The sequence below is a fragment of the Conger conger genome, chromosome 10 (genome assembly GCF_963514075.1).
Source record: "Conger conger chromosome 10, fConCon1.1, whole genome shotgun sequence".
NCBI lineage: Eukaryota > Metazoa > Chordata > Actinopteri > Anguilliformes > Congridae > Conger > Conger conger.
The window spans coordinates 26,769,356-26,781,593 of NC_083769.1; the positions used below are offsets into that span (position 1 = coordinate 26,769,356).

General features: G+C 41.7%; 1 protein-coding gene across 3 annotated transcripts; it reads left to right on the forward strand.

The window, feature by feature from the left end:
- Positions 1-900: 900 nt before the first annotated feature.
- Positions 901-11,954, forward strand: edem1 (ER degradation enhancer, mannosidase alpha-like 1). 3 transcript variants are annotated; one of them, XM_061258260.1, is made up of 12 exons: positions 901-1,498; positions 2,514-2,586; positions 3,582-3,685; positions 4,656-4,827; positions 4,927-5,110; positions 5,436-5,610; positions 5,802-5,922; positions 6,073-6,243; positions 7,228-7,301; positions 7,697-7,793; positions 8,028-8,210; positions 8,742-11,954. In XM_061258260.1, the coding sequence occupies exons 1-12, from the start codon at positions 1,041-1,043 to the stop codon at positions 8,829-8,831; spliced, it is 1,902 nt and encodes a 633-aa protein (XP_061114244.1). In that variant the 5' UTR covers positions 901-1,040; the 3' UTR covers positions 8,832-11,954. The 3 variants fall into 3 exon arrangements, 1 of the variants encoding a protein (XP_061114244.1); XR_009709777.1 differs by lacking the exons at positions 8,028-8,210; positions 8,742-11,954 and adding an exon at positions 6,794-6,920 and having other exon boundaries at positions 7,697-7,726; XR_009709776.1 differs by lacking the exons at positions 8,028-8,210; positions 8,742-11,954 and having other exon boundaries at positions 6,794-7,301; positions 7,697-7,771.
- Positions 11,955-12,238: the final 284 nt, after the last annotated feature.

The window sequence follows — 12,238 nt, forward strand, 5'->3', positions numbered from 1 at the left end:
AGTTTAAACCTCTAGACCACAGATCTGCATTTCAATTGGAGCAGATATCCAAAGATATGGACTAAGATTTAGCTATTCCAGTTGAAATGCAGATCTGTGCAGCTAAGCATACTGGCCCAATAAGTTTACGGAAAAGAATGATGAAATAAACTAAATAATTAGGTTATGTTCAACAACCTAAGCCTGTTTGACTGTTTGACAGTCTTTAATTAGCAGAGGTGGAAAGTCCAGGGGTCAGAAAGTTAAAGTTCTACCTCCTGGCTGAAGAATTGTGTTAATGAGCAAATCTAGGTTATTGGAACAAAATACTGAGGAGGACTCAACCTGGATTTTCCACCTCTCTTCATTTGATACAAAAATGTACCTCTTGTTATGTAATTGCAACATAGCAGAACAATATTAGCATTCACACTTTATTATTCATTGCATGCATAGTTATTTCTGACATAATGTGGTTTAATGTGGGATAAAAAATCCCTATGAAAATGAAAAGCAGTTAAGATAGATGAACAGTTAAAATTCTGGGACTGCAGTTGCTGTAACAAAAACCAGCATACAGCCCCAGGACCGAGTTTAGGAACCATAGATCGACATGTTGCTCCCAATAGATGGCGCTGTTAACCAGAATCTACAAAACGCTGCGTCCCCTATTGAAATTGTGAAGAAAGCATTTCGCGTTCATTTAGAGGCCAGAAATGTTGACGCCCTATAACCGCCTCATACTTGTCTTATTGGTGTAAAGTTCGATCCGAAGTCAACGAGGAGCTTGCCACGACACTCAAGCGAGACAAGGGGATGTGACGGACACCCGCAAGGGCCAATCGCTGACTAGTGCGTGTATGTTCGTGATCGATGACCGTCAAAGATAAGCACCAATCAGACTGCAGAATCGGGGAGGGATCGGTTTGTTGACAGGAACAGTGTGAGAAGGCTGAGTATTGCAAAAGGAAGTACAAAGCTAGCTGTAATAGACGGAATTCAACTTTGTTTTACATGGTTCTTGTCGTGAATTATGATTTTAATGCCCGTTCTGGGCAAAAATGCAATGGAGGTCATTAGTAGTTGGTCTTCTTTTGTTAAGACTTGTCAGTTGTGTTCTATGGCTTACATTTGGATTGGGACCTAGCTGGGGGTTCAACTTCCCAATAAAATTTAATTTCAATTTGCACAAACTGGAGCTTTTCAGAGAGAGCGAAGGGACAAACGCCAAGACTAATACGTGGTTAAACCAATTACATAGGAATGGAAACTTACACCACAGCACCTGCTCCAAGAACACTGAAAACTCACCCAAGTCCTATCTCAGCCTTCTGGAGGATGGCAGGGACGAGTACGCGAGGAAGTACAGTTCCTTTCCAGATACTTTGAAGTCAAAGATGAGGGGTATGGCCAAGGAGATGTTTTATTTCGGTTATGAAAACTACATGAAATACGCGTTTCCAGAGGACGAACTCAACCCCATTGACTGCCAAGGAAGAGGACCGGATGTTCTCAACCCGTAGGTTTTTCATTTACTGTGTCAGTCATTCACTTTCAAATAACACGTTTGCTATGTTCCGGGTAAATATACTAGCTAAATAGTCGGGTATATATATGCTTTGAGCTAGCTAGTAAGATGATTGCTTCATTTCTCGTTTCGTCCTTCTACTATGTAATCATCTCGTAGCGTTAATGAGTACGTAATTTCATCCTAAATCGTATGCCAAATTGAGATCTAGCCAATCATGTAGAGTAACGTTTGGGATGAAGACTCATAATTTATTTATTTGAGATTTCAGATTTGTCATTTTAAAAAATCCCATGTGGTTAAAGTGCACATTGTCAGATTTTAACATCATTTTATACATTTTGATTTCACCATGTAGAAATTACAGCTGTATTTATAAGTTACATAGTTCAGGGGACCATAAAGTTTGGGACACAGCCATTTTCCTTTTTATAATTTATAAACAGTAAAGAATGAAATTAAAAAGCTTGCTTTAAAATTTGCTGAAATGTTTCATGTTTAACATTTAGATTTGAGGTTTGCTTTCTATCACGTACAGATTCAATATTTAAACCAGGGGTGCCCACATTTTTTCACCCCACTGTAAACACTCAGTGAGCCCTTTATTGGGTATTTATGACACTTACTATTTAGACGTATTCGTCTTCTGTTGCTGTAGCCTATCCACTAAGAGGTTTGACGCGTTGTGTGTTCAGAGAGACTCTTCTGCATACCACTGTTGTAATGCATGGTTATTTGCATTACTGTCACCTTCCTGTCAGCTTGGACCAGTCTGGCCCTTCTACTCTGACCTCTCTCGTTAACAACGCATAAATATTTGCATTAACAAGCTGGTGTACAGGTCTACCTAATAAATTGCTCACTGTGTGTGTTACTATGGATTGGGACCTAGCTGTTACTATTTAACTACTAAGAACTCTGGTTACGAAGAACAAGTTATTAGAAACAAGTTACTGCAATGTGTTCTTTTTCTCACTGGTGTAACTGGTCAGTCTTGTTGTTACAGGTCTAACATCAACATCAATGATGTCTTGGGAAACTATTCTCTGACCCTCATCGACACTCTGGACACTCTGGTGGTAAGGTCTCTGGTTTTCCTCGTCCACATCTACACTGTGGAATAATTAAAGGTGCTTCTGTTGTAACATGTACAATTAAGCACCCATGAGTTATCGGAGGTTGTGAGAATCTACTATATGATTGTAATAAGAATTCTATCCGACAATGTGAATAACTACGCACTGCTTACTATGTACCTGAGTTGCTTGTGGTGAAACTGTAGCACATGATGGGTATTTCCTTTCTAACACACCCAGTACAACAAGCCAGGTGTTCCTCCATCCTGTCTCTTTGATGGGGCCTGCTGCTTATGTAACTCTGTGTTTTAGCCTGCCGCTTTAACATGCACTTGCCACCTATCAGGATCAAGCATTTTAGAACCATGATGTGAAGGCTCACCAACAAACTGTAGATAGCATTGTCTGTTACTGGCCACTTGGAGGTATAATTATCTACAGTATGAACATATATATCTCCTCTCTGCTAATACAGACAGGATGTAACCTCTTGGATATCAGATACCTGTAGTTGTTCCCCTGTTATGTCAGATTGTGTAACTGCTTGTCTCTCCCTGGTCTGTGGGACTAAAGTGAAGCTTTGGGTCGCCATCTGAGCTTTCACACTGTTTGAAGCTTTCGTTCATTAAACTGGTTGAGAAGTTTTCTCTCGTTGCTGTCCTTCATATTGGAGTGAGGACATTACATTTGTGTAATGGTTTATGAGACACTATTTTCTCCAAACATCCACAAAAGATTCCACTGTCAAGAACGGTAGTGAAATGTGTTTTTTCATTAATGGCTGTTAAGTCATTTTGCTGGGCATGTGAATTTGGCATTAGAAATGTCTACAGTTTTTAACAATAGTCTGTTTTTGTGTTTTCCATTAAATGTAGTCAAATGTAAGCAGTAAGGTTTGATTGTGGAACTTTTTTGCATTGTAAATTTCTTTTAGTAAGTGAGTGTTTCTTTCTCATATATTAACAGCCTGTTGTGCCCATTGTATTGTTTTTCTTTAGGTCCTGGGAAATGTGTCAGAGTTTCACAGAGCTGTGAAGTTGGTGATTGACACAGTGTCCTTCGACAAAGACTCCACAGTCCAAGTGTTTGAGGCCAACATCAGGTATGGCTCTGTCTTACTCTTTCTCTAACTGCATCCCTCACTGGTTTTGTTTGAGAGTGGCTTTGAGGTAAGGTAGTTTTCATCAACTACAGTAATCAGTGGTTTTTCAGCTCTATTGACTCTATTAAAAGGCTGTGCTACTGGCAGTACAGGTTATTCAAAAATGCAACCTCATAAGGAAATACCATCTCTAGTTAAGTCCCTAAGCAGTTGCAAACAGTTTGCATATCCATCCATCCCATCCATCCATCCATCCATTATCTGAACCCGCTTATCCTGAACAGGGTCGCAGGGGGGCTGGAGCCTATCCCAGCATACATTGGGCGAGAGGCAGGAATACACCCTGGACAGGTCGCCAGTCTATCGCAGGGCACACACACGATTCACTCACACACTCATACCTACGGGCAATTTAGACTCTCCAATCAGCCTAACCTGCATGTCTTTGGACTGTGGGAGGAAACCGGAGTACCCGGAGGAAACCCACGCAGACACGGGGAGAACATGCAAACTCCGCACAGAGAGGCCCTGGCCGATGGGGTTTTGAACTCAGGACCTCCTTGCTGTGAGGCGGCAGTGCTACCCACTGCACCATCTGTGCCGCCAGTTTGCATATCCAGTGTTTCCAATTTTTTGGGAAGCAATTTGTCCAGCAGTTTCTCCAAAAGTATAAACAGTGCTTTATAAAGGGGAAGACAAAGCAAAATAATGATAGTTCAATAAACAGTGCAAAATCCCATGTACTGATAACAACTGATATAATGATAGGCCAATTACAGGATTGTGACAAGATGAGTGCTTGTAGGTGCAGTTTATAATATAAGAAGAAGGTTTACGGATTTTGCGTTTGTTTGAGACGGCTGAGTGACCATTTGAGAGTGCTTAGTGACTGGTTCTCTGTCTTTGGGGCCTGGCTGAGTACAGACTGCCATTTCTTGGGTGGCCCATTGTCCTCTTGCTTTCTCTCCAGAATCCTGGGCGGCCTCATCTCTGCTCACATCCTCCTGACTGACTCCAAGCAGCCATTTGGAAATGTGGGCCTGGAGGATTATGACAATGAGCTCTTACACCTGGCACACGACCTGGCCGTCCGACTGCTCCCCGCCTTCGAGAACACCAGCACAGGCATCCCCTACCCCAGGGTAAGATCAGCACATCCCCTACCCCAGGGTAATGTGTGTGTCCACACTTTGTAATAAGTGGCTGATATCCAGAGACAGCTTGCTTGCTTGTTTTCCCAGGTTAACCTGAAGAGTGGCGTACCCCCTGACAGCATTAACGAGACCTGCACGGCCGGGGCAGGCTCCTTACTGGTGGAGTTTGGGATTCTGAGCCGCTTAATTGGAGACTCCACATTTGAATGGGTGGCCAGGCGGGCTGTCAGGGCTCTCTGGAGCTTAAGGAGTAATGAGACGGGTCTGCTAGGTGGGTAGCCAAGATTAAGTTGGGTACAGCTGAAAAATTGCCATTTTTATCTGTTTTTAATTTTGTGTATATTTGACCCTTTTTCTTTAGTTAGTTTTCCCCCACTGTCAAGCACTTTGGGGTGCTTGCTTCCTTTTATAAAAAGTGTTCCATATATATGTTGTTATTATTATTACTACGTTATTAATATGATTAGCGTTTTCTGTTCCAGTGGTTTCTTCTTGAATTGTGGATTCATCATGCTTCATAGGAATTCTATGACAGGCATGATTACTGTCATGGAGTTTTTAGTCTTTCTTATTGGGCATTTTTTGTCGGTTCCCAGGAAACGTAGTCAACATCCAGACCGGCCAGTGGGTGAGCAAGCAGAGTGGGCTCGGGGCAGGAATGGACTCCTTCTATGAGTACCTGCTCAAGTCCTACATCCTGTTTGGAGAGAAGGAAGACTACACAATGTTTAAAGCTGCCTATGAGAGCATTCAGAACCATCTGAGAAGAGGGTATGGTCAAACCGGAGACTCAATTAAATTGATGCAGAATATCGGTTGTGGAAATGAGGCTGGCTGTCTTTTAGTTGCATTGTGCATGCTGGGTTCTGAGGTTCATTTTGGGTGCTCTGCATGTTGTTCAGTGCAGGTGTCAGCGGGGTATGGGGTATGTTGTGTCTTAAGAGTTCTGTGTGAAATTGCAGGCGGGAGGAGTGTAATGAAGGGGAAGGGGACCCTCCGCTCTATGTGAACGTGAACATGTTCAACGGGCAGATCATGAACACCTGGATCGACTCTCTGCAGGCCTTCTTCCCTGGGCTTCAGGTAGGATGAGGCACTGCTCCCCTGGTCATGTGACCATGCATTTCTGATGGGAAATTCACAAGTTAGTTTCATTTTTAATTTCCGTTTCCCTCAGAAAATAGTGTAGCAGTAAGTGCCTGTATCTTACCTGTTTCAAATCTTGACACTCAGGTACTGGTTGGAGATGTGGAGAATGCCATTTGTCTACATGCATTTTACTATGCCATCTGGAAGCGGTTCGGGGCTCTTCCTGAGCGGTACAACTGGCAGCTGCAGGCGCCAGATGTCCTGTTCTACCCCCTGAGGCCTGAGCTGGTGGAGTCTACATACTTGCTCTACCAGGTATAGATACCCCAGAGTATACCCCACAAAAGATTTAAAATGTGGCAAAGTCCACTAGAGGTCTGGTTGAGGAACTAAAGTTATAGCCAGGTTACACTTTAGGATTTGTGGTGTGAAACCTCTTGTACCTTTATACTGCATATGGTTTCTTTGCTGTTTAACAGAACCTCGAACAGGTCTTGCAGGTACTGTAGACGGGAACATCACAATGTATTCATCTAAATGAGAGCAGTAGGACCTTGAAGATGTTTTTTTTTACTGTACAGGGAGCCAGTGATGGGTTTTCAGAATGAGGGAGGAAGGAAAGGAATGATCTGACCACAAATATTTACTATAGGTATACTGGACTTCAGGATTTGGAGTGGAGTACCAACTAATGAGTAATTGTATTTCCGCTATTAAGTTGTGGGAGTATGCTTTACCACAATCTCCTCAAAATTGATATTCAAACATGTATTAGACACAACTTATAACTAATGTGTTATAACATAATTTGAGGATTATCAGCAGATTCTATGTTTGAGAATGATAATTCTGATGGTTGTTGTAGTGCACTACGTTCTGCAATGGAGTCTGCTATTTTTGGATCCCACCTCCAGAATGTTTGGGAACCGCACTTGGCCTGAATTATCTTGTGTAATTATCACCCTCCTGTATGAGTAAGCATCTTGGATAAGGTAATGAACAGTCTGCATTATGTGCCAAATGCAGTGATTCATATTTGTAGGCTATAACTTGCCTGGTCAAGCACAGGTTCTTTAGACCATTTACACCTTCCTGGGTGGACAGATTGCACCCTTCTCTATCAGGTACACAGGTTTACAGCTGGGATGTTAAACATTTCTGTTTTCTCATGGACCATAATAACAGATGCTGTTATTTGGTGTTTTCCACAGTTAGCTTGTGTTACAGATTTTCCAGTCATGAATTTATGTATGTATGACCTTTTTTGCGAAATTGACTCTTGTGTTTATTGTTTCTCAGGCAACCAAGAACCCTTTTTATCTGCATGTGGGAATGGATATTCTTGAAAGTCTTGAGAAGTATACCAAAGTCAGGTAAGTTGAGCTTCATGGAATCCAGAGAAACAACAGTTTTACCCCAAACTGCCACTCTATACAAAGGAGTCAGTACAAAGGAGTGCAAAACTGAAGAAAAATCAAATTGACAATTTAGGTCAGACAGGTGCAGTTTAGGAAACCGCAATACCAACGGAATTCACTCCACCCACAGCACACAGTGGCACATTTAGTATTGTAAGCATATCTAGCTACTACACAGCTCTGTGTGAAGAAAACACAACTGGAATGTGCTCCAAAATGGTCTGTAGGACAGATCATGAACCAGTATTACACATGTTGTTGAGTGGTGGTTTAGAAATACAATTCAAATGTTACTCCAAATGTTCATTATAAAGCTATACTACCAATGCAGGTCTGCCCCCTTATGACAGGTGTGGATATGCCACCCTCCATCACGTGGTGGACAAGTCCAAAGAGGATCGCATGGAGAGCTTCTTCCTCAGCGAGACCTGTAAATACTTGTATCTGGTACGTGCTCACTGGCATCTTCTATGAGTGCAACTTTTGCCAAATGTTTTTTTGTGCATTAAAGGTATTCTTAGTAATGCCAATGCTATTGCAAGTGCCAGTCCTTGCAAGTTCAGATATTTGTCTTTTATATTTCGAAAGCAAAGATCAGTGCTGACATTTGTTGAAATTAAAAATCAGGGGATGTTGTGATTGCCATGACAGGCTAACTTGTTGTGACCTCTTTGTGCCTAGCTGTTTGATGAGGACAACCCCTTGCACAAGTCTGAGAACAAATATATCTTCACTACGGAGGGCCACGTTGTGCCGATAGACAAGCGTTTCCGTGAGAAGCAGTGGAAGGACATGCTGCCCTGTGAGGAAGCGCTGCTTTCAGACCAGGACACGGCCAGGCTGCCTCCCGCCAACACCAGCAACGTAGGGCCACCTCGCCACCGGTCAGAGAGTGTGGGGTCAGAGAGAGCGGGGTCAGAGAGAGCGGGGTCAGAGAGAGCGGGGTCAGAGAGTGTGTGGGGTCAGAGAGTGTGTGGGGTCAGAGAGTGTGTGGGGTTTCATGAGCCCCGTAATGACTGGAAACATGCAAGCTGTCAGATGAACCATTCTGGACGAGTCATAGTTTCTTTTGTTAAAATGTTCCTATGCAATGGGAGATTATGGTTTTGATTCAGCGGGAGGTTGTAATGAGGTGTTATATCTTCATGTAATCATCAGAGACCTATCAGGGAATAGGGGTAGGTGCATGGAGCTTCATAAGTTGCAATAAATGTGAATTAATTTGGAGGGGTGGAAAGATTTGCCAGTCTGCACCCACTTGCTCTGTCTCAATGCTTTGCAGAATGTGCAGCATAGTGAAAAAGGTCATGTGAAGGTAACGGAGTATCAGTGTATAACAGAATCTCTGCTTGCTGCAAGCTGTAAGCATGGTCTCTTTTCTGCCTGTGTTTCCAGTGTGAAAGGATTCCTGATGAGAGACGTTACGCCCTGCCCCTGAAGAGTGTTTACATGAGACAGATCGATCAAATGGTGGGACTGGTCTAATGGAGACTCTTGGCTGAGCTGGAGGGGAGGGGAGGTGGTTCATAGGGTAAGGGGGGCAGGCCTTTCTCTTCCCACACGCCACGCCCAATCACCACTGCTGCTGGGTATGAGTACGGAGCCTTCCTGGAACCAAGGCCCATCGGAGGTATTCAATGACACGGGTTTCAGTTCCGAGAACAAAAACTTTTTTTTTTTTCATTGTTAGGTTTTGAGGTGTTTTATGCCAAGAAGTGTTTTATACAAGACACTTCCAGATTACTTTGTCAAATTGTTTGTGCCTGTACTGTTTTAGTCACATGGCTTCATTTTGGATAGCAGAGAGGTGTTTTTTCAGTGAGATGGGAAGGTTTCCTGGAATCATGCTCCACAGTGTGGTCTGAGTGTGACCTTCAGTGTTGAAGGCTTTGTTAAGCAGCGTGGGCGTTCTGTGTTAAGGTGTCTCTTTACGGATGCAGGCGCTTTATTGCGGATGGCAGAATCAGGACATTAAAAAGCTCCTTGTGGAAATGCAGTGAGCATCGTACATCTGAGAGATGACTGTCGCTAGCACAGTTGACAGTATTTCAACAAGAGAAAGATGGTCATGCTTTACAGAATGAACACGTTCACATTATGGGGTAATTTTTTTTACAGTGTTTAATAAATTTCTAACAAATTGGCAGTGTAAGAAGCACCTTTTTTACAGTTATGGTTGTCCCATAAATTGCTATGCATGTTCTTTGTTTTTTTCCTTGAAAACTGTGACTATTACTGGAGCTTTGCTGCTTAATTGCCCTCAGCCTGAAGGTATTGCAAAAGCCCAGTCGATCAGAGGTATGTTTTGGAATTTGGAATAAATGATAACTGAATTAATGTAAAATTAAAATTAAACTTAGTTTGCTTTGGTGAAGTTATACTTGTCAGCTACTCTATGAGGGAATAAAATAAACCATATTAAGATTAGTTTGATTGGACATTCTAAACAAGGCCAACACTTTGTAAAAAATAATAATTTTGATAAGCTTATTGCAGTGTGTAGTTTTTGTTGTTTTAGCAACAGCCCCATGGATGGTTTAAAACAGCACACTGTTCTTTCACTGAGCTGTGCTTCTGGTGCCTCTCCATGATGCTAAGTGCCAAATAAAGAGACAGGAGGCTCCATTTTGTGGTCAGCAATGCAGTGACTACAAGGTCCTCCTATTGTCTTCCGGGCTGTCTGTATTCTTCCATTCTCCCATTCAAGTGCATTCATGTGTTTGCTATAATATTTTGAATGTAAAAAAAGTCCCTGCATTTTATCTCTGCCTTGGTAGTCATGCTACAAGACCGAAAGGTCTGATAAGCAAACGACAGAAGCATTGTGCTATTGAATATCTGAAATGTAATTTAATGTGCAGAAACAAAACTTTTTCTGTGCCTTTAGCTTCGTGCAATGTCTTGATGACTGAGTCATAATTTCATTTAGCAACATCAAATTATGATGAAAGGAGTACCCTCCGGATGCTGTGATCTTCCCCTAAAAATGTTTCATAGCTGAGCAGCAAAGAACATTCTGTTTCCATGGACACAGATAATGTTGTCATAACTGAATAGCCATAGGCCTTCATGAGAAGGTCCTTTTTATTATTATACAGTATATTTGTTTTTCATGGTTGCATATCTATGAAATAATCTTGTTATGTTCCTCAAATTTTAAAGGACCTCTCCAGAACAAAGTCTTTTTTTTTGTTTGTTTGCAAGTGCCACAGACAGAATGGTCAGTCTAGGAGTAAATTTTGTTTGACACAATGACCACTTTGTAATTTGAATAGTCCATGTGTATAGCAAAATTTGTCTGACCTTGAAACTTTGAAACATCATGCATAAATGTGATAAGATAACTTTTCCAGATTGTAAAAGGTGCTAGCAGACAAATATGTCTTAGACTAGGCAAAGGAAACTCAGGGATTGACAGTGTCAACAAGTTGCTCTTTTTCTGTTGTATCTGAGCAGATTTGATTGACATATGGTTGCCTCTGTTGTCTAGGGTCTGTCTCTTACATTGATCCTATCTGATGCTCAGAATCAAATCCAATGCTTAGGGGGATTCCACAGATTTAGTTTCTCTCACGCTGTAGCCTGGTACAGTATAGCAGTATAGGTTATGTATGTATAAGGCATATACGATAGTACTATTCTATAGTATTGCAATCGTGCTATATGTGCATGTTTATGGTTATGGTACTACCTCTACTGTAGGTTTAGTCCACATATCGGGTGTAATTTCTTTCACCAGACTTGTGAAAAGATTTACCTTTTCCAACCGAAACCACACCGCTGCTTCTGTTGCGGCCATGCCGCTATGATTCTCTCTGGTGTTGAAGGCAAATTAAGCAGATTCTCTTTTCTCAGCTGGGGAGTTGTTTAGATTGGGATGCACAGTTCCTTCCCAGGGCATAGCTGTGCTGTAGGAATGACATTTACAGTAGTGGCTCTGAGCACTCAGTTTACACCTTGAGCAGCCACTATCTTTTTTTCCTGCGTGAGTCATACGGGCGAGGTAGGCACCTTGGAACAGGAGAGTACATGTGTCCCTCTGACTGGTTTAGGAGCACCACAGTTGAATGGGAACATATACTTTTACATTTTTGGGAGGTTACCTTGTTTTTATGTGTTTCCACTTCCTTAAATAATTAAATATCTCAACTACAAATAACACTCATATTGGAGCAAATTAGTTAGCTATTTTGTTCAGTTGAAGTAATTTGGTTGGTGGGCACAGGGTTTACACCTTGCATAGATTTCCATTAATTTTATCAGTTTTATGGTGTCATTTGGTTTTAAAAGGAGTTGCACTTTTGAAGAATATCATCAGCATCACCTGCTCTGAACTCTTGGAACTATGGAAACTATTACTTTTGCATATGTATGTGAAATGGGATAGGATATCTTCACAATGCACACAGAGTTGGTCCTTTTTTCTCTCCTACCTAAACTGCAGGTGGTATCACTTCACCAACTGTGCCATTCTCTTGTAAGTCTTTACAGAATGAGTTTTTTTGTGTGGTGATTGTAATTTGAAATTACTCTTTTTAAAGCCTGTGAGATTGGAAAGAATGTCAGTCTCACATTGTTCTTTAATAAATCATTGGAAACACACTTGAATTTTTTGTGTTTGTGTGTGTGTGTTTGTGTGTGTGTGTGTGTGTGTGTGTGTGTGTGTGTGTATTGTCAGTATATAGTGTTATGTCACCGCTTATGATGTTCCATGTGACACACCATATGCCTATGTGTGTGAGTTTGTGAGTGCGTGTGTGTGTTCTTGCGTGCGTCAAGTGTAAACAATACCACATTTTGTTACACTTTCTATAAACTAAATAGATAGTATATAGTATGTTATGTCACCACTTATGATGTTCCATGTGCCATTAACAATTTAAGCATGTATT

Excerpts from the sequence above, each read along its gene's own strand:
- edem1 (XM_061258260.1), top strand. The coding sequence starts at position 1,041 with ATGCAATGGAGGTCATTAGTAGTTGGTCTTCTTTTGTTAAGACTTGTC. Across the intron at positions 5,111-5,435 it reads TAATGAGACGGGTCTGCTAG|GAAACGTAGTCAACATCCAG; the intron begins GTGGGTAGCCAA and ends GTCGGTTCCCAG. Across the intron at positions 6,244-7,227 it reads CTACATACTTGCTCTACCAG|GCAACCAAGAACCCTTTTTA; the intron begins GTATAGATACCC and ends ATTGTTTCTCAG.